Source organism: Eptatretus burgeri, chromosome 9 (genome assembly GCF_056783735.1).
Source record: "Eptatretus burgeri isolate ZD-2024b chromosome 9, Ebu_testis_v1, whole genome shotgun sequence".
NCBI classification, from domain to species: domain Eukaryota; kingdom Metazoa; phylum Chordata; class Myxini; order Myxiniformes; family Myxinidae; genus Eptatretus; species Eptatretus burgeri.
This window is the reverse complement of record NC_140969.1, coordinates 8210440-8229673: the sequence shown is the minus strand read 5'-3', so window position 1 is coordinate 8229673 and position 19234 is coordinate 8210440. Positions and strand designations below refer to the sequence as shown.

The 19234-nt window shown below is 44.6% G+C and overlaps 1 protein-coding gene across 4 annotated transcripts in view; it reads right to left on the bottom strand.

Moving 5' to 3' along the window:
- LOC147019488 (protein EFR3 homolog B-like) overlaps positions 1-19234 on the bottom strand; it is a 108301-nt gene that overhangs the window by 4100 nt on the left and 84967 nt on the right. For all 4 annotated transcript variants that reach the window (XM_085894014.1, XM_085894013.1, XM_085894012.1 and 1 more), the window contains 2 exons: positions 10473-10600; positions 97-222 (listed from right to left, as the gene is read on the bottom strand). In XM_085894014.1, coding sequence (XP_085750140.1) covers positions 97-222; positions 10473-10600 — 254 coding nt within the window. The remainder of the gene's footprint in view (positions 1-96; positions 223-10472; positions 10601-19234) is intronic.

Sequence of the window (19234 nt, the reverse complement as noted above, 5' to 3'; positions counted from 1 at the left end):
ACGGCTAAATCTCCAATCAAGCAATTATAAAAGATCCTATGCTGCCTTTATAAAATGGAAGTGTTTGACCTGAAGTTGTGTAGTTATGCTACCCACCGATGACGTTTTTGAGCGATTCAAATGTAACTTCTTCTGCTTTATATCCATTATCTTCACGCACTTCAACCTCAAACTGGATTGATGTCGTGTCCAGGCTCCGTCTGTGTGAATGGCCTTCATGGTCTGCAGGAGAAAACATCCAAACATATTCGTATTACAATAGATCAGTGTCTTTGGAAATTGGGCAAAAGACTTGATGCTCATCAAAGTAACAGGTGATATCAAGGATGCAATGGCTGCATCTCACAGCCAACAATAAGGCTCAATTAAAGCACAAGATTAAAGCACCAACTCAAGCCGACTGGCAGGGGCAAGAAGCAGCCAACAAACTTCGTCTGGTCTCCCATCACTACTTTCTCAAACATCAACTCATCCTGGGAATTCTTTCAAAGAAACTTGCTCTCCCTCATGCACAGATTTATCCCCTCTCGTCTTCAGTTGTCCTACCCTTCCTCCCACCCTTGGTTCACTGAAGTTTGTGGCGAGGCAATTATCCTGAAACAACTTGCCTTTGCCTCATGGATAGCAAACACAACTGAGGGTAATCTCAGTTCCTTTCCCAAAGCTCAGAACAAGTGTGTATCTACCCTCAGGAGAGCCAGAAAACATCTGTCTAAGCTCAACTCTGAACTCTCAATCCTCTTTCCCTCCTCCAAATCATGGTGGCATCTAATCAAAGCTGTTTCTGGTGTATGTTCCCCCTCCATCCCTTCCCTAAACTCAAATGGCCGCACTGCTGATACCGCACGTGAAAAGGCTGAATGCCTAAATTCGGTGTTTGCATTGAAATCTTGTGTCCAAAACCCATCGCTTTCTGAACCCACCTGACCCAGTCACACCCAACTTTCCCTGGACTCTGTGTCCTTTTCTCCTGACAAGGTGGAGTTTGTTGTCAAACCTCACCTCAGATTCTGCAATCGGTCCAGACGGGATCAGCCCACGTGTCCGAAAAACCTGCTCCGCTGCTCTTGCTCATATTATATATATATATATATTATATATATATATATATATATATATATATATATATATCCGCATAGTGATTTGGCACATGTTTTACGCCGGATGCCCTTCCTGACGCAACCCTGGTCGCCTCTTACGACAGAGGGATAAGGTACACCTATTTTAACCGGGGTATACACCGGCCCAGTATACTGGTACTCATTTCGCCGACCTCGGAAGGATGACAGGCTGAGTCAACCCCCTGGTGTATTAATTCAGTGGCCCAACGGGGCTTGAACTCAGGACCTCTTGGATCCCAAGCCGCTGCCCTAACCACTACGCCAACACCAGGCATGTATATATATATATATATATATATATATATATATATATATATATATATATATATATATATATATATCTGCTCATACAACAGAGTCTTCTAGACTCTGTTATATTCACCCTGTTATTAAAAACCGCTGCCCTAACCACTACGCCAACACCAGGCATATATATATATATATATATATATATATATATATATATATATATATATATATATATATATATATATATATATATATATATATATCTGCTCATACAACAGCGTCTTCTAGACTCTGTTATATTCACCCTGTTATTTGCTCAAGGCCATCTGCCATCTTCTTGGAAAAAGGCAAACATCACTGCCCTGCATAAGAAAGGTGCAAAAACAGATCCCTGCAACTCCAGACCAATGAGCCTTCGACCAATCATCAGCAAGGTTATGGAATCCATCATCGCTTCAGACATTAAATCCTTCTTCTTCTCCAATGGCTTGATTTCCGATCATCAATTTGGTTTCAGACCAGGTCACTCTACCCTGGATAGGCTGCTTCTGCCCTCCGAACAATGGATGGAGGTCCTCAATGCCGGACATGAAATCAGAGCCATATCCCTGGGCAGATCACGTGCTTTTGACACGGTCTTGCACCCTGCCCTGCTCACCAAACTCTCTTCTTATGGTATCCAATGCCATCTCCACTCATGGCTCACAGACTTCCTCTCCTGTCACAGTCAACATGTGGCCTTAAAGGGAGGTATCTCATCCCCTCTTCCTGTCCAGGCATGAATTCCTCAAGGTGGTATTCTGGGCCCTGTTCTTTTTCTGGTTTTCATCAATGATCTCGCCCGACTCTATGGAAAATCCTCTTTATCTCTTTGCTGATGACTCCACCCACTGCCGTACCATCTGTCATCCCTCAAACCGGCAAGCAGCAACTTCTTTGCTCTCTGCAGATCTGGGTAAAATCACAAACTGGTCCAACACGTGGAACATGTCTTTCAACCCGGACAAACCTCACACTCTCACTTTGTCTCTTTGAAAGGACCGTTTGGAAAACACCCCACCATCTACTTTCTCAACAATCCACTTGAAGAAGTCCCTTCTTTCAAGCTTCTGGGTCTCACTGTCTACCATGACCTTTCCTGGGAAAGCCACATTTCCAACCAGGCCTCCAAAGCCAGTCGCTGATTGGAAATCCTCCGTCGTGCAAAGTCCTTCCTTGGCACACCTGAGCTCCTGACCACATCCAAACCTTTCGTCCACAGCCTGATGGTGTTCTGCTCTCCCCTCTGGGCTCCCGCCTCTCACCTTTCTCAGCTTCACGCCATGGAAACCAAGGCATTTCGGATCATTGGCATCTCCCATGATGAGGCTGAGTCTTTGGGCCTCTTCTCACTCTCTCACCGCAGGCAGGTCAGTGGTCTTTCTGTCTTCCACCATCTCCTCTCCGGTCTCACCCCCCCTGCTCTGTCTGCGATTTGTCCCCACCATATTTCCGCAGGGCACTCAAAAGGACTTCAAAACAGCTGTTCACCACCACCTGTTGTCATCCCCCATCCAAATCCTCGATCTTTTCTACCCCCGTTAATCCACCCCAAACCCACCTCCTTCAAATTCCCTGCTTTCCTTCCTGAAGGCCCTGTCACACCTTGACGTTTTAGCCAGCGTATGCCGACGTATGAAAAATTTGGCGAATACGCTGGCACAAGTCGAATACGTTATGGGTAAGTTTTGTATACGTTAAGAGCACGCTGAAGCACGCTGGCATACGTCGTAGTACGCCGAGCTCGTCGACAAATTTTAAGCATGCTCAAAATTTTTCGACATATGCCAGCGTATGACTCACACGTTCTGCATACGCTGGCCATAAGTTGTAGGCACATTATGCGATCGTTGACACACGTCGACATACGTTACTTGTAAGTTACTCATAAGTCGAAACACGTCGAGGTAATGTTTAGCGTACCCGAAACTTATTTCTAACCTATGAGTCACGTGCTTTGAACCTGCGTGTAACGTATCTCCAACGCATATTGACGTATTTGATTGACGTCTTCCGGACGACCACAGAACTTACTGAACGCGTTTCTAACTTACAGCTGCCGTATAATGGCGTATTGGCAGCATTTAGTGGAATTGGTATATAACAAGTCTGAAGACGACGACGGTTCACGAGTGGTATTTGACGATGTAGATTGTTTCAGAAGTCAAGGATGAGACAATGTGATAATGTTTGACCAAGTTATAAAAATGATCAACATGATGTGGTACGAGTGACAGGTTATTCGCTGCAAAATGTCGAAAACCTGGTTTTGTTCAACAACTTTCAAAATTTGACCTTTGCATAACCTTTAAAGGTCACAAAACAATGTTGTGGACATTAAAATAAGGAGGCAGGATACGTGCTATATCTTATTGGAGTTAGTTCGTCGAAGAAGGTCGAAAGCCTTGTTCGAATCCCACAACTTTGAAAATTTGACCTTTTTGAACTTTAAAGGTCAATGGTCAAGGATTATGACCTTTGGTGCAAAACTTCCTCTGGAACATTCCAGGAACAATATAACGTCATATAGGCTATATGGCATTTCGCACTCCTCGGATTATCCATACTTTGATGAAATCAGCGTAAAAACAAAATTGAAGGGGGCGCCACGGGTAAGGTGTTCGAGATAGAGCAAAATGGTTTCAAGACTTTAGGTGGGGAATGACCTCAAGATTATGCATAAAAAAATATTGTCATCCGAGCTCTCAAAGTTTGGGCGGTCGTGTGATTTTTATGTCAAAATTCGCAATTTTCTAAGTTCGTGACCTTGGGACGAAAATGAAAAAAAAAAAAAAAAAAAAAAAAAATCGAGCTCTGTGGGGCTATGCAGGTGCCATTGGGCTAACCAAATACCGAAACCCCTGCCAGATTTGACAAACCCCCAAGGAGAAGATGCAAATTGAAATCAGCTTCCCCCTAAAAACAGAATTCGCATTTTTCTAAGTTCGTGACCTTGTGACCTTGACCTTGGGACGAAAATGAAAAAAAAAAAAATCGAGCTCCGTGGGGTGATGCAGGTGCCCTTGGGCTAACCAAATACCGAAACCCCTGCCTGATTCAACAAACCCCTCGGAGAAGATAATTTTTATGTCAAAATTCGCAATTTTCGAAGTTTGTGACCTTGTGACCTTGACCTTGGGATGAAAATGAAAAATCCGTGGGGCTATGCAGGTGCCATTGGGCTAACCAACTACCGAAACCCCTGCCAGAGTCAACAAACCCCCAAGGAGAAGATGCAAATTGAAATCGGTTTCCCCCTAAAAACACAATTCGCAATTTTCTAAGTTCGTGACCTTGTGACCTTGACCTTGGGACAAAAATGAAAAAAAAAAAAAAAAATAAATCGAGCTCCGTGGGGCTATGCAGGTGCCATTGGGCTAACCAAATACCGAAACCCCTGGCAGATTCGACAAACCCCCAAGGAGAAGATGCAAATTGAAATCGGCTTCCCCCTAAAAACACAATTCGTAATTTTCTAAGTTCGTGACCTTGTGACCTTGACACGAAAATGAAAAAAATAAAATAAAATAAAAATCGAGCTCCGTGGGGCTATGCAGGTGCCATTGGGCTAACCAAATACCGAAACCCCTGCCAGATTCAACAAACCCCCGAGGAGAAGATGCAAATTGAAATCGGCTTCCCCCGAAAAACACAATTCGCAATTTTCGAAGTTCGTGACCTTGTGACGAAAATGAAAAAAAAAAAAAAAAAAAAAAAAAAAAAAATCGAGCTCCGTGGGGCTATGCAGGTGCCATTGGGCTAACCAAATACCGAAACCCCTGCCTGATTCGACAAACCCCTCGGAGAAGATAATTTTTTATGTCAAAATTCGCAATTTTCTAAGTTCGTGACCTTGTGACCTTGACCTTGGGACGAAAATGAAAAAAAATAAATAAATAAAAACGAGCTCCGTGGGGCTAACCAAATACTGAAACCCGTCAGATTCGACAAACCCCCGAGGAGAAGATGCAAATTGAAATCGGCTTCCCCCTAAAAACACAATTCGCAATTTTCTAAGTTCGTGACCTTGACCTTGGGACGAAAATGAAAAATCGAGCTCCGTGGGGCTATGCAGGTGCCATTGGGCTAACCAAATACCGAAACCCCTGTCTGATTCTACAAACCCCTCGGAGAAGATAATTTTTTATGTCAAAATTTGCAATTTTCTAAGTTCGTGACCTTGTGACCTTGACATGAAAATGAATAAATAAATAAATAAATAAATCGAGCTCCGTGGGGCTATGCAGGTGCCATTGGGCTAACCAAATACTGAAACCCGTCAGATTCGACAAACCCCTAAGGAGAAGATATAAATTGAAATCGGCTACCCCCCTAAAAACACGTTTTTTTGGCGTGGCTCCGCCCATAATGGGCGTACCACGCCCATTCTCAGGAAAACAAAACTAGATCATGATATAAACATCCCACCAAAATTTTATCAGGATCAGATCAAAACCCAGGGAGCTATGCTCGGGACAGACAGACAGACACACAACAATAATGAATATAGTATTCACTTATATTTTTTCCTGAACCAAAAATGGGCTTCACAGGAGGAACCCATCAGTGTTCCAGACTCCATGTTTTTTTTGTTGTTTTTTTTTCTTCGGCATGACGGTGATGTTGACACTTCGATTTCTAGTGCGGTTATGATTTAAATCGTTGAGCGGCCGCCTATTAATAGGCTACGCCACGGGATCGTCAGCGATACTCTGCCGCGCGCTATGCATAAGCTAGACTATCGTTGGGCATAGGTTGTGAACGCCGATAACACTCAAAGCATTCGTTGATATAAGCTATCTCTAAGTTATCGAAACGTTGTGTACGTTGCTAATACGTTATGCAAACATCCAACTCGTTATGAATATGCCCAAAACTGAAAAAACATCAATAATTCAGCGTAGAAAAACATATTAAAAAAAATGCCAAAGAAAACTTCGAAGAATGCTGCAAAGAAGTCTCCTGGCTGTGGCCGTGGAGGCGGACGCGGATGCAAGGAGGATCCATCATCACCCACACCCTCCCTATCACGCTCACCTACTACTACCGACATGGACCGACCACTACTATTACTGCTGACACGCTCACCTACTACTACCGACATGGACCGACCACTACTATTACTGCTGACACGCTCACCTACTACTACTACTACTACTACTACTACTGATACTACTGACATGGACATCTACTCAACATGGAGTCTGAAACACTGACGGGTTCCTCCTGTGAAGCCCATTTTTATATACCAATTCCCCTAAACGCTGCCAATACGCCATTATACGGTAGCTGTAAATTAGAAACACGTTCAGTAAGTTCTGTGGGTGTCCGGAAGACGTCAATCAAATACGTCTGCATACGTCAATATACGTTGGAGATGTGTTACACATAGGTTCAAAGCACATTACTCATAGGTTAGAAATAAGTTTCGGGTACGCTAAACATTACCTCGACGTGTTTCGACTTATTAGTAACTTACAAGTAATGTGTGTCGACATGTGTCAACGATCGCATAACGTGCCTATACTACAACTTATGGCCAGCGTATGCGGAACGTGTGCGTCATACGCTGGCATACATCGACAAATTTTGAGCATGCTTAAAATTTGTCGACGAGCTCGGCGTACTACGACATATGCCAGCTTGCTTCAGCGTGCTCTTAACGTATACAAAACTTAAGGCCCAGTCACACCTTGACGTTTTCGCCAGCAATGGCAACGTATTAAAATGTATGTAAAATGCTGGCTTACGTTGAACTTTTGATGTTTTTTTTTTAAAGATTCGGACGTATTCATAACGACTTGGTCTTATGCGCAACATATTAGTATCGGGCACAGAACGTTTCGTTGTGTTATAGATAACTTGTACCAACGAATGCTGAACCTGTTGTCGACATTCACAACCTATGCCCAACGATAGTCTAACTTATGCATAGCGCGGTGCACGCATCGCCGACGATGACGTGGCGTAGGTTATGAAAAGGCTGCCGCACAACGATTCAAATCATAACCGCCGTAGAAATGGAAGTGTCAACATCGCAGTCACACCTTGGCGAACTTGCCAGCATATGCCGACCTCTGAAAAATGCGTCTAAAACGTTGGCGCACGTCGAATATGGTATGGGTAAGTTTGGTATGCGTGAATACAATGCTAAAGTACGCTATCATACGTCGTAGTAAGTGGAGTACGTCTTGTAATTTTAAACATGTTGAAAATTTTACGACGTACTTGCCGTATAACACACGTTCCGCATGTGATGGGAATAAGTTGTATGCACGATATGCGATCGTTGACACACATCGACACACGCTACTTGAAAGGTACTCATAAATCGAAACACGTCAAGGTAATGGTTAGCGTCAGTGTTCCAGACTCCTGGTTTTTTTTTTTCTTCGGTATGACGGTGTTCAGTGTACAGTGCGGTTATGATTTAAATCGTTGAGCGGCAGCCTATTAATTATATTATATTAAAACCGCACTAGAAATCGAAGTGTCAAAATTACCATCATACCGAAGAAGGAAGAAAAAATAAAAAAATAAAAATAATAAAACCAGGGAGTCTGGAACACTGACGCCAACCATTACCTTGATGAGTTTCGACTTATGAGCACCTTACAAGTAACGTGTGTCGATGTGTGTCACCGATCGCGTAACGCGAGTACAACACGTTACTCATAGGTTAGAAATAAGTTTTGGGTACGCTAAACATTACCTCGACGTGTTTCGACTTATGAGTAACTTACAAGTAACGTGTGTCAACAATCGCGTGACGTGCCTACAACTTATGGCCAGCGTAGCGGAACGTGTGAGTCATACGCTGGCATGTCTTAAAATTTCAAGCATGGAAAATTTGAGGACAACCGAAAAGTACAACGTTTAAAGCCAGCGTACAACGACGTATGGCAGTGTTTTTCAGCGTGCTCTCAATGTTATCAAAACTTACCCATAACGTATTCGACGTGTACCAGCGTTTTAGACAAATTTTCAAAAAAAAATCGGCATAAGCTGGCTAAAACGTCAAGGTGTGACTGGGCCTTTACCCATAACGTATTCGACGTGTGCCAGCATATTCGGCCAATTTTTCATACGTCAGCATACGCTGGCTAAAACATCAAGGTGTGACAGGGCATGACGGTGATGTTGATACTTCGATGCCTAGTGCGGTTATGATTTGAATCGTCGAGCAGCAGCCTTTTAATAAGCTACGCCACGTGATCGTTAGCGATACGCTGCCGCGCGCTATGCACAAGTTAGACTAGCTATCGTTGGGCATAAGTTGTGAACGCCACCAACACGCTAAGCATTCGTTGGTATAAGTTATCTATAAGTTATCGAAATGTTCTGTGTACGTTACTAATACATTATGCATACGTCCAACTCGTTATGAATACGCCCAAAACTGAAGAAAAAAAATAGTTCAGCGTACGCCAGCGTTTTACATACATTTTGATACGTTGCCATACGCTGGCTAAACCGTCAAGGTGTGACAGGGCCCTGAAAGTCCCTGCAATGTTCATCTTGTATTCCCTATGTTCCCCACCCAATCCCTCTCCCTTCCACAGATCTCCTAATGTCTTTGTTCCCCACCGTTTTGTCCTTCCCTCTCCTGCCCCTCGTCTCATGCCCCCCCCCTGGTTTGGGATGAACTGGACAGAAGGGTGAAAGCAAAGCAACCTACAAGTGCAACACATTTGTGGGAGCTTCTGCAACAGTGTTGGGAAGAACTTTCCGAACAATATTTGATTTCCATTGTTGAAAGAATGCCACAAGTATGTTCGGCTGTTATATCTGCAAAAGTGGCCACTTTGATGAGTCAAAAATTTAGATTAAATTTTGTTCAACAAAATGATTCCATGATTTCTTTTTTATCTGCAATTGTTTATTTGTTCTCTGTTTTAATTTCAGAGTACATTGAAACATTAAACTGCTTAAATTTCAGTAAAAACTGGAAAAATGGGGTTGTTCGAAAAAAACTTTTGACCTGTAGTGTAGCTGCCAACCATGTGACCTATGGCATCATATTTGGAGAAATTTTTGCTCCTCATGGACAGGCGATCGATCATATCTGTAAAGTTTTGCCTCAATCTGTTCAGCTGTTTCAGAGAAGAAGATTTTTGAAGGTTTTCATGTTAAAAACAATGTGGTTGCTGAACCACATTATTGATGACATCAAATCCCCACCCCCCCCCCCAATCGCCCCCCTCCATACAATTTAGCCCGGAAATGACCATCAAAAAGTTTCATATGGATCGGACAAAGCATTCAAAGTATGCAATTATGACGTCATAACGAAGCCGTCGATGAGATTAAAAAAAATCACATTTCCCATGGGGAGTGCTTCACATGTGCCAAGTTTCCATTTTTTCCACGGAGCGGTTTCGGAGATACAGAGGCCAAAGGTTTTCCTTTTTTCCAACGTGGCTGCCACACCACAAGACCTGTGACGTCAAAATTGTCATTAAAACAATCTACATGAGTACTCGCACCTCTTCTTCTTCTTCTTCTTTCGGCTGCTCCCATTAGGGGTCGCCACAGCGGATCATCCGTATGATCCGCATAGTGATTTGGCACATGTTTTACGCCGGATGCCCTTCCTGACGCAACCCTGATCGCCTCTTACGACACAGGGATATGGTACACCTATTTTAACCGGGGTATACACCGGCCCAGTACACTGGTACTCATTTCGCCGACCTCGGAAGGATGACAGGCTGAGTCAACCCCCTGGTGTATTAATTCAGTGGCCCAACGGGGCTTGAACTCAGGGCCTTTTGGATCCCAAGCCGCTGCCCTAACCACTGCGCCAACACCAGACTACATGAGTACTCGCACCTATGGTGAACATTTTGTGTCAATCGGATAAGCAGTTGCAGAGAAAACAGAGAAAATTAGCACAGACGGACGGATGTACGTACGCAAGGACAACCCAAAAACATAATGCCACCGGCGACTTTGTGAGCAGAGGCATAAAAAGATTATTTCAGTTTAATCTAAATATGATCTACGATAATTTCAGGTGAATAACTTTACGTTTACTCCTTCAAAAGTTCATTATTAGCATACCGTCAGTCATTGGCTCATAAGGCACGCTGATGCGCTCGCCGTTGTAAGCACAGCTCTGCAGGGTTTCGGCAATGACACTGGGCAAGAACAAAAGGGCTTTGCATTCCCTCGGTAACTTCCTTGGTAGCCTGCTCATTCACAAGGACAGAAGAATAAGAAAAACAAGTTCTGAGATATATTTTAAGATGAGGTTTTAAGTCATCAACATTTTATCAGTGAAGAGTCAACCGTCAGTTCCTGATCAGTTAATAGATCTTGCCGAAATATTTACATCAATAATCATTGGTACAGACAACATTCTTTGCTTGCATCTCAGCCCTTGTGCAAATATGGTGGATGGAAATGGAGTATAACTATGAACATTTCACATCCTTGCTGGAATGTCACACTAGATGACTTTGCTTTATAACAGAGCTTGTTGTTTACAAACTTGTTACAGCCTTGCTTCACAGACTAAGATAGAGACAGCCTAGGTTGTTGAGATAACCCAAGATGTGTCGTACAATGGCGTGTCAACTCTGCTCTTACGGCAGGGATACACCTTGCAACTTTAATGGATGACAATCAGGAATGAGATATTGGGAAAATGTAATCAAGGATCTGGGATGAAATTGACAAATTAGAGTACAATAAAGTAACAACAAAAACCATCATCATAGTGTAATTTCAAAATATCATTTTCATTATAATGTCGACTGTTCACCAAACATGAAACAACATCCTTTAAGCTGGAATAAACAATGGATTCACGGTTGAGGAATTACTCGATCAGGTTTATGCAAAACCACGGCAATCGAGGAAAGAAACCCAATCGGGAAATTGAACGAGCAACAGGTAATGTTCCGATGATCCGCACCTGAAACGAGTGATCCTGGAAAAGTCGAGTGCAAATGTTGTCTGCACACGACCCATGTCAATACCCTCAACAAATTGGCCACACACATACGGTATTAATTCCGTTTGGAAATGGTGAATGCCAATTAACAACAAATGCTTTTGGTCACGCCATTGGGATGGATCAACGTGAGACGACTTGGACAGTTGTTGCTTCCCGGTGCAAATGGTCATCACTGTTTCATTTCTATGGTGCAGACGAGGTACCCTCAGACGAGACAGTTTACGGAGAGACCTTGTTCAGGTCATCTGAGTGTGAGGCTCATTATCTAAAATTAGCCTTACCAGAAGGAACTGCATATCAACAGCACGATCTCTCCAGCATGGATGACCTAAAAAGAGCTATCAATCATATAATTGTGACCCAGACAGTTCAGAACAAGCTTAGTGCCAGTGATGCAAGGATATCATTGCTCCACATCCCTCGAATAAAGTACCATTGACAGCGGTACATGCAATTGGCGACAAAACCAGGGGAGGGTGAACTACTGGCATCGTGTTCTTTTCACAAACATGTCAAGGATTTTCCAAGACTTCAGTAGTGGTAGGGACTTTGAGGGTGAAAAATTAGGAAATGCAAAGTCATTTGTCTCAGTCTTTTCCCATCGTGCAATGGCTGGCAAAGACAACACCACCGTATTCAACCTATCATGTTGGTACTGTTCTCGAGTCACATGTCCCTCCTTCTGTAAAGTAAGCTGCATCTCAACTGAGGTTAGCACTAAGAGTTTTATCAAAATACTTTTCCATACGATCTAAATGTAGGATTACTGATGGGCAGCATTACAGTGATATCAATTTTCTCTGTCCAAGACAATAGATTTTCAGACACCACTGGAAGGACTTTGGGCCAGTGCAAAGAACACCACAAGGCCTTTGAATACAACTACCCGGAAAGGCCGGCTGTTGCCAAGCATGGGTAAAAGTTGGCGAAATTCCCCTCTGGGAAAATGTGAACATTCTGTCTGCATCTCCAAACCACATCAGTTGGTAAATTTTGGAAGCATGGCACACTGGACAAACAAGTTTGCCTCTGACAAAGCAGACTGTAGCCTCAGCACAGGCATAGATGAAGCGTGGTGTTGGCTTAACGATGAAGGTGACTGGCCTAAGATCTTGGGGTCTTGAGTTCAAACCCGTCAATGCCATTAAATTAACACAGGTAGGGTTGTTTCAGCCCGTTTTCCTTCAGAGCTCGGCAAAATGAGTACCAGGTTACTGGTAGCGGGGGCACTTCATCAGTGACACAGTTGCACCCACAGAAAGTGATGCAGCCAAACGGCCACATACTGCATACAAATAAAGGAATAAACATTACAGATGCTCAGATGGGGGATGGAGGACAAAGACAGACACATGATGGTCTTTCTTGGATCATTAAAACACCACAGACAGCGAGGAATACATAATGCAACATTAATTAACCTCTTTAACAGATGCGAAGCAGTTACAACACAAGCTTTTCATTGGCTGATGGTAGAATTGGCATAATATCACGAGGTCTTGCAAAAACAGCTTTGTGATTGGTCGACTGGTCAGACCCACTCCCTCCACCTCGGGTATATCTGGGACGATATAAACAGGGAATTTGCTCTCGACAAAGGCTGGTGGAGACACTGTTAACCCTGTGTTGCTGGCCAAAATGTTGAGCCATTTAGTACTCAATAAAATGTTGAACCAAAGGGCAGAGGAGCTCCTTGTAAAACAACGGCCATTCATATCTAGTGTCCAACTGTGTCTGCGGATGTCGTCCTGCAGTTGGGTTACTTTTCTTGAGGAGGTTGGTGGCAGGATTTACACTCCGGCAACCGTAAAACCCTTCACTCCACAAAACACAAAAACGCAACAAAATCTGAAAACCCACTCAGTGGGAGTACCTCCTGTGCAGCTGCCCTTCGCAGGGCAGCTCACCAGATGATGGGATTGGGGCAAAGCCTTCAGGACCCCCAATCTTTGATGATAGGAGGAAAACCACGGGGTAGCCTTCCCAGGTCAGATTGCGGTAGTGCGTCAGGGTGGCGGATGGATACACCTACTATTGGTCTGGTCCTTCTGATGGTTACCATGCCCAAGTACTGTAGCTGTGTCCAAAAAGCCGACTCCAATTATAATTGAGGTAACGCTGGTCAACGAACGTATTATGAGACAAAGGATTTGTCACACCTTGGGTGTAGTTTCCCTGGTCCCTGTATATGCTCCGACTCAGGCGAGTGATCTCACCATGAAGGAAGAATTCTATGCCGCGCTCGAGTATGTGGTTGATCAGTGCCCCAGGCGAGATACTCTTCTAGATTTGGGGGATTTCAATGAATCAACTGGAACTGATAGGGATGGTTATGAGACATGTGTTGGTCCCCATGGGTCTGGAACTGTGAACCAGAATAGCACTAAGTTCCTTGACTTTGCCAGAAGTCATGGACTGAGGGTGACTGGTTCATAGTTTCAGCACCCACAGACTCATCACTGGACTTGGTATCCCAATGTTGGTGGTGTGGCAAAGGAGATTGACCATGTGCTCGTTTGATGGTCGCTGGAGGATAATCCAGAACTGTAGGGTCTACCGGAGTGCTGAGTTCCTCAATACCAACCACAGGATTGTGGTCGCCACTTTGAAAATGCAGCTTAAATCCAGAAGAATGGTACTATCCCAGTCTAGACTGGATGTTGGCAAGCTCAAGGATGAGAGGGTAGCTGTGGAGTTTGCGAACAGACTGAGTGGGGATTTGGGGATCTGAGTGCTTTGGGGAATCCTGAAGAGTTGTGGAGTGCCTTCAAGACTACCATCCTTGATGTTGCCATTGGATGTCTTGGAACTCACTGTCAGGCGAAGAATAATTTTATCTCTCAAGGGACACTGGATACCATTGACCAGAGTCGCAGGGCCAGGCTGAATGGCAGAGCTGAGCTGTTCAGGGAGCTGAGGCGCAAAACTGTACGTGCGCTGAGGGTGTTCAAGGAGGCCAATGTGCGAGGAATCTGAGGGTTCCCAACTTTTTCGGATCGAGTACCACTTGGAGGTCCCATACCGTCGCCGCATAACACCTAGTTGCAGAAAAACTCAATTCGATAAGATATCAATTTATTCATAAGTAGAACACACAATTAATGAACTAACTATCAACAAAGAACAAAATTTAATGCGAGGGCTGCATCTGTTTCTTCTCCACCAGCTGGTCGATGCGGGGCATAACTTTGCTCACAGCACATCGGAAATCATGCCTGGGTGCAGCAAGATGGTTCCGGCTCTTTGACTTGATGGTCATCATGGCTGAGAACCCCTGCTCGCACTCCCACGTAGAGGGGAAAAATCAGTAGCTGGGGAACAGCGTGACGGGCTAGTGTCGGGTACGAGGACGCCATGGTCACCCAGAAGTTCATAGGAGAGCATTCCTTGTGCTTCGTCTTTGCTGTCTCATCAGCCTGGATATCTATGAGCTCCTCTTGTTCCCCGGTCCGGACAGGCAGATCGCCTGGTTCAACGGAAAACGGATTGGTGATGTAGGCACAACATGTAATGTCTGGGAAGTTACACACGTAATGTCTGGGAAGTCATTACACAACATGTAATGCATCAACTCAGTCTTGAGCAGTGAGAGGTGAAGGACGATTTCTTGGGAAAATTCATCATTGGGCTCGCTTTCAAGGGTCGTCGGGAGTTCGAACATTCCGTAGCGTTTGCTCTCCACGTTCTTGATCCAGAGGTCCAACTTCCGGACAAACGCTCCCAGCTTCGAGATGAAATCTGACAGTGCAGTTGGGCCCTTGGAACGACAGGTTTAAGTGGTTGAAGACCCCAAAAATGTCCGACAGGGAGGTCAACCTTGAGATAAACTCCTCGTCCTCCAGATCTTTTTGAAAATCGTGTTCTTTCTCCGTGAAGAATACGAGGAGTTCATCCCTCAGTTCAGAGACGCCTCGTCGTATTCCCCCGGGAGAACCAGCGAACCTCTGTGTGGTAGAGGAGACAGGTGTGGTCGGAGCTGAGATCTTCACAGAGAAGTTTGAACAGCCGAGTATTCAGGGCGGATGTTTTGACGACATTAACTATTTCGATTAATCAGTTCAAGCATGATAACAAATTTGGAGGGAGTACCTTAGTGCGAAGGGTGAATCTGTGAATGAAACAATGGACACCGGTGGCGTTTGGTGACACAGCTTTCACATGGGCTTGAAACCCTGACTTTCGACCGAGCATAGACGGAGCCCCATCTGTCGTGCATCTGACCAACTTTCCCCAATCCAGTTCATTATGCCTGAAGAAATTATCCAAAAGGTTGAAGACATCCTTTCCTTTCGTTGTGCTGGATAGCTCCTGGCTCAGCAGAAGCTCAGTCTTCACAGTATTATTCTGTGTGAAGCGAACGTAGACAAGTAGTTGACAGCAGTTTTTTTTTTTAAAGGTTGAGCCCGAAAGTGCTCGTGAACCACCTGGAAAGCCCTCGCATACCACATGTTGGGAACCACTGGGGTAGAGCATCACATGTGGTAAAGTGATTCTCGTCCTGCTTACAGGGGAATTCGCACATTGAGTTCCTCCAAGCCCATCCCTCGGTGTACTGTAGTTAGAGCAGAGGGTGGTGAGCACTTGACAGAGGAGTCCAAAGTGAAGGCCCGCTGGCCCAGTTACTTTGAGTGGCTGCACCAGGCTGATCCATCAGCTGTTGAGTTGGATGTCAGGAGTGTTACTATCTCTATTGCTGACATTCCAATCAACTGTGATCCACCTTCGTTTGTGGAAATACAGGCTGCGGTGAACCGGTTGAAATGGGGTTAAGCTCCAGGGATCTGTGGCATCCATGCTGAACTTCTCAAGGCGGGTGGAAATGCTGTACTCATGTCATTGCATGCAGTTTTGTGCTCTGCCTGGAACACAGGCATCATCCCAACTGACTGGAAGAGGGGCGTTGTTGTCCCTCTCTGGAAAGGAAAGGGTGATCGCCAAGACTGCAACAACTACCGAGGGATGACAGTGCTCTCAGTGCTGGGCAAGGTCTTTGCTCGGATAATTCTTGATCGGGTTTTCCACCATCTGCTGGAGCGCCAGCACCCAGAGCAGTCAGGCTTTACACCAAAGAGGTCAATGATTGACCGAATCCTTGCCCTTCAGGTCCTCACCGAATGCAGACAAGTGTTTTGGCAGGGGCTGCTTGCAGCCCATGTTGATCTTTGCAAAGCATTTGATTCAGTAAATTGGGATTCCCTCTGGAGGATTCTTGGACTTCATGGGGTGCCACCAAAACTGATTAATCTGATGTATGAACTATACTTTGGGACTAAGAGTGCTGTGAGATGTGGTGATACCATCTCCGTTTTATTTCCAGTTGTTACTAAAGTTCGACGGGGTGTGTACTGGCCCCCACACATTTCAGTGCTTGTATGGACTGGATTCTGGGGAGGATGTCAGATAGATCAAGCTGCAGTGCATCGTTTGGGAACGTCAAGATCTCTGATCTTGATTTCACAGACGATTCAGTCATCTTTGTGGAGACTCTGGATACCCTTTTGGGGCCCCTCGAGGTGCTGAATGAAGAGTCTGAACCGCTGGGATTATTGGTTTCCTGGGTCAAAACTATGGTGCAGGCTTTCAATGACATCTTGGATGCTGCTATCTTGTCTGTACCCGTTTGTGGTGAGGATGTTGAGGTCATGGAGAGATTCACTTACCTTGGCAGTGATATTCATGTCTCTGCTGACTGTGAGCCAAAGGTCAATAGATGTCTGAGTTTGACCTGGAGAGTCATGGATTCACTGGATCATGGGGTGTGGCGCTGTCGGTACCTGTGCAGGAGGATGAAAGTCCAAGTCTTCAGGTACTTTCCATCATGGAGAAAGTCATCTTTGTGGAGAAAGACTGTCCATCATGGAGAAAGAGCCTTGGTGCTTCCAGTCTTGCTCTACAGATGTGAGACTTGGACTCTGACCAGGGATCTGAGATGGAGACTTCATTCCTTTGGTACCAGGCATCTTCAGAGAATCCTTGGCTATCACTGGTCGGACTTTGTGTCCAAAAAGCGGTTGCTCAGAGAGACTCAAATGAGATTTGTTACTTGCATAGTCCATGAGCGTCAGCTGCGGGTGTATGGAGATGTGGCTTGTATTCCTGATGCTGATCCTGCTCACCAGATTCTCTCAGTGAGGGAGCCTCATGAGTGGAGGAGGCCATTGGGCCGACCAAGTGCCTCATGGTTGCAGGTTGATCGACATCTGAGATGGGGATGGGCCAGTCATCTGCCTGGAGGATTAGATGGCCAGACGGAGGCCCCTGGAGTACCGGCGGAAAGTGGACGTAGCGATTCGCTCCTCCGGTACATGCTCCCATATCTGACCTGACATTTGGTACTGGTGTCCCTTCCTGCTAGAAATTTCTCACACATGATGACAGGCTTTGACAGGCACCTCCATTTTTGGGGGATTGGGGAGCAAAGGGAAGAGGACAAATTTACCTGTGTAAAGAGTGATGTTCCCTCAACATTGCCCAGGTAAAAAAGGAAATTGTAATACCCTCCGTCACCACCGTGAGGTGGTGCTACACGGTACACATTTACATTGAGAATTTATGCCCCCACCCCACCCAACCACACCCCCAATTGAGGCTGCAGACACATAGCTGCATATATATATATATATATATATATATATATATATATATATATATATATATATATACATATATATATATACATATATATATATATATATATATATATATATACATACATATGTATATGTACACACACACACACACACACACACACACACACACACACACACACACACACACACACACACACACACACACACACACACACACACACACACACGGAGGGCCATCCATACAGTGTCCTTGGAATAGCTTGGTCCGTGTGCTCAAGTTGCTTAGATTTATGCTTGTAATAGAGATGTCAGAGGTAAGTCATATTGTAAAACGTGCACTGAGGGAGCAGTGACTGTCCATCATGCAGCAGTATGGGGTCAGTTATGTCATGTGAAACCTCCTGTACAGGCAGGGCCAGGTGAAGGACTTGATGACACTTAATAGAAAGGCACGTATGGACATTATTACGGGCCGTTTGTCCCAAAGAACTGCAGGCCAGGTCAGAGGAGCCAGTTGTAGAACCTTGGAAAGGGGTGAGATGGCCTAAAGGGCAGCACCACCCACTGGTAGCAGGAGGTCAATGAAAGTGTCCCACGATGTAGGAAGGTGGGCCCAAAGTGGTTAAAAAAGCTGCTCATGTGCACATGCGTGCAGGAGAAAGAGCTTCTTGTTAGAAATAGAGGTTGGAGACAAGGAGCTTCCAACAGATTGAGGAGGGAGCTTCTGGTTCAAGACAAGATATATATATATATATATATATATATATATATATATATATATATATATATATATATATATATATATATATATATATATATATATATATATATATATATATATATATATATATAATCTCTATCTCTATATCTCTCTGTCCTGATGAGACATGGATGGTTTGAGAGACCAAGGACACAGTGTCCCCACCATTGCATCTCATTGCCTTCGTCCCAGTGTGACCACTCCTCATTTTCATAAATGCCAAGGTGAGCCAATGAAAAAAGCCAAGAATTCACAAGGTCAGGGAAAAGCAATGACAATAGAAAACCTATACGCCAAGAAAACCTATAGAAAACCAAGACGCCAAGGTGAACAACGAATAGCCAAGATCTTGTGAAAAAGCCAAGGAGTGGTCACACTGCTTCGTCCTTGCCTGCCACATGTTTTTCCTGTTTGAGTCTGGTATTTTGACACCATTAGTGGGGTATAGTTATCTTGGATACAAGGTTGCATGCTTTCAACTGCCCTGTTTGTATCTGTCGACCACCAGATATGC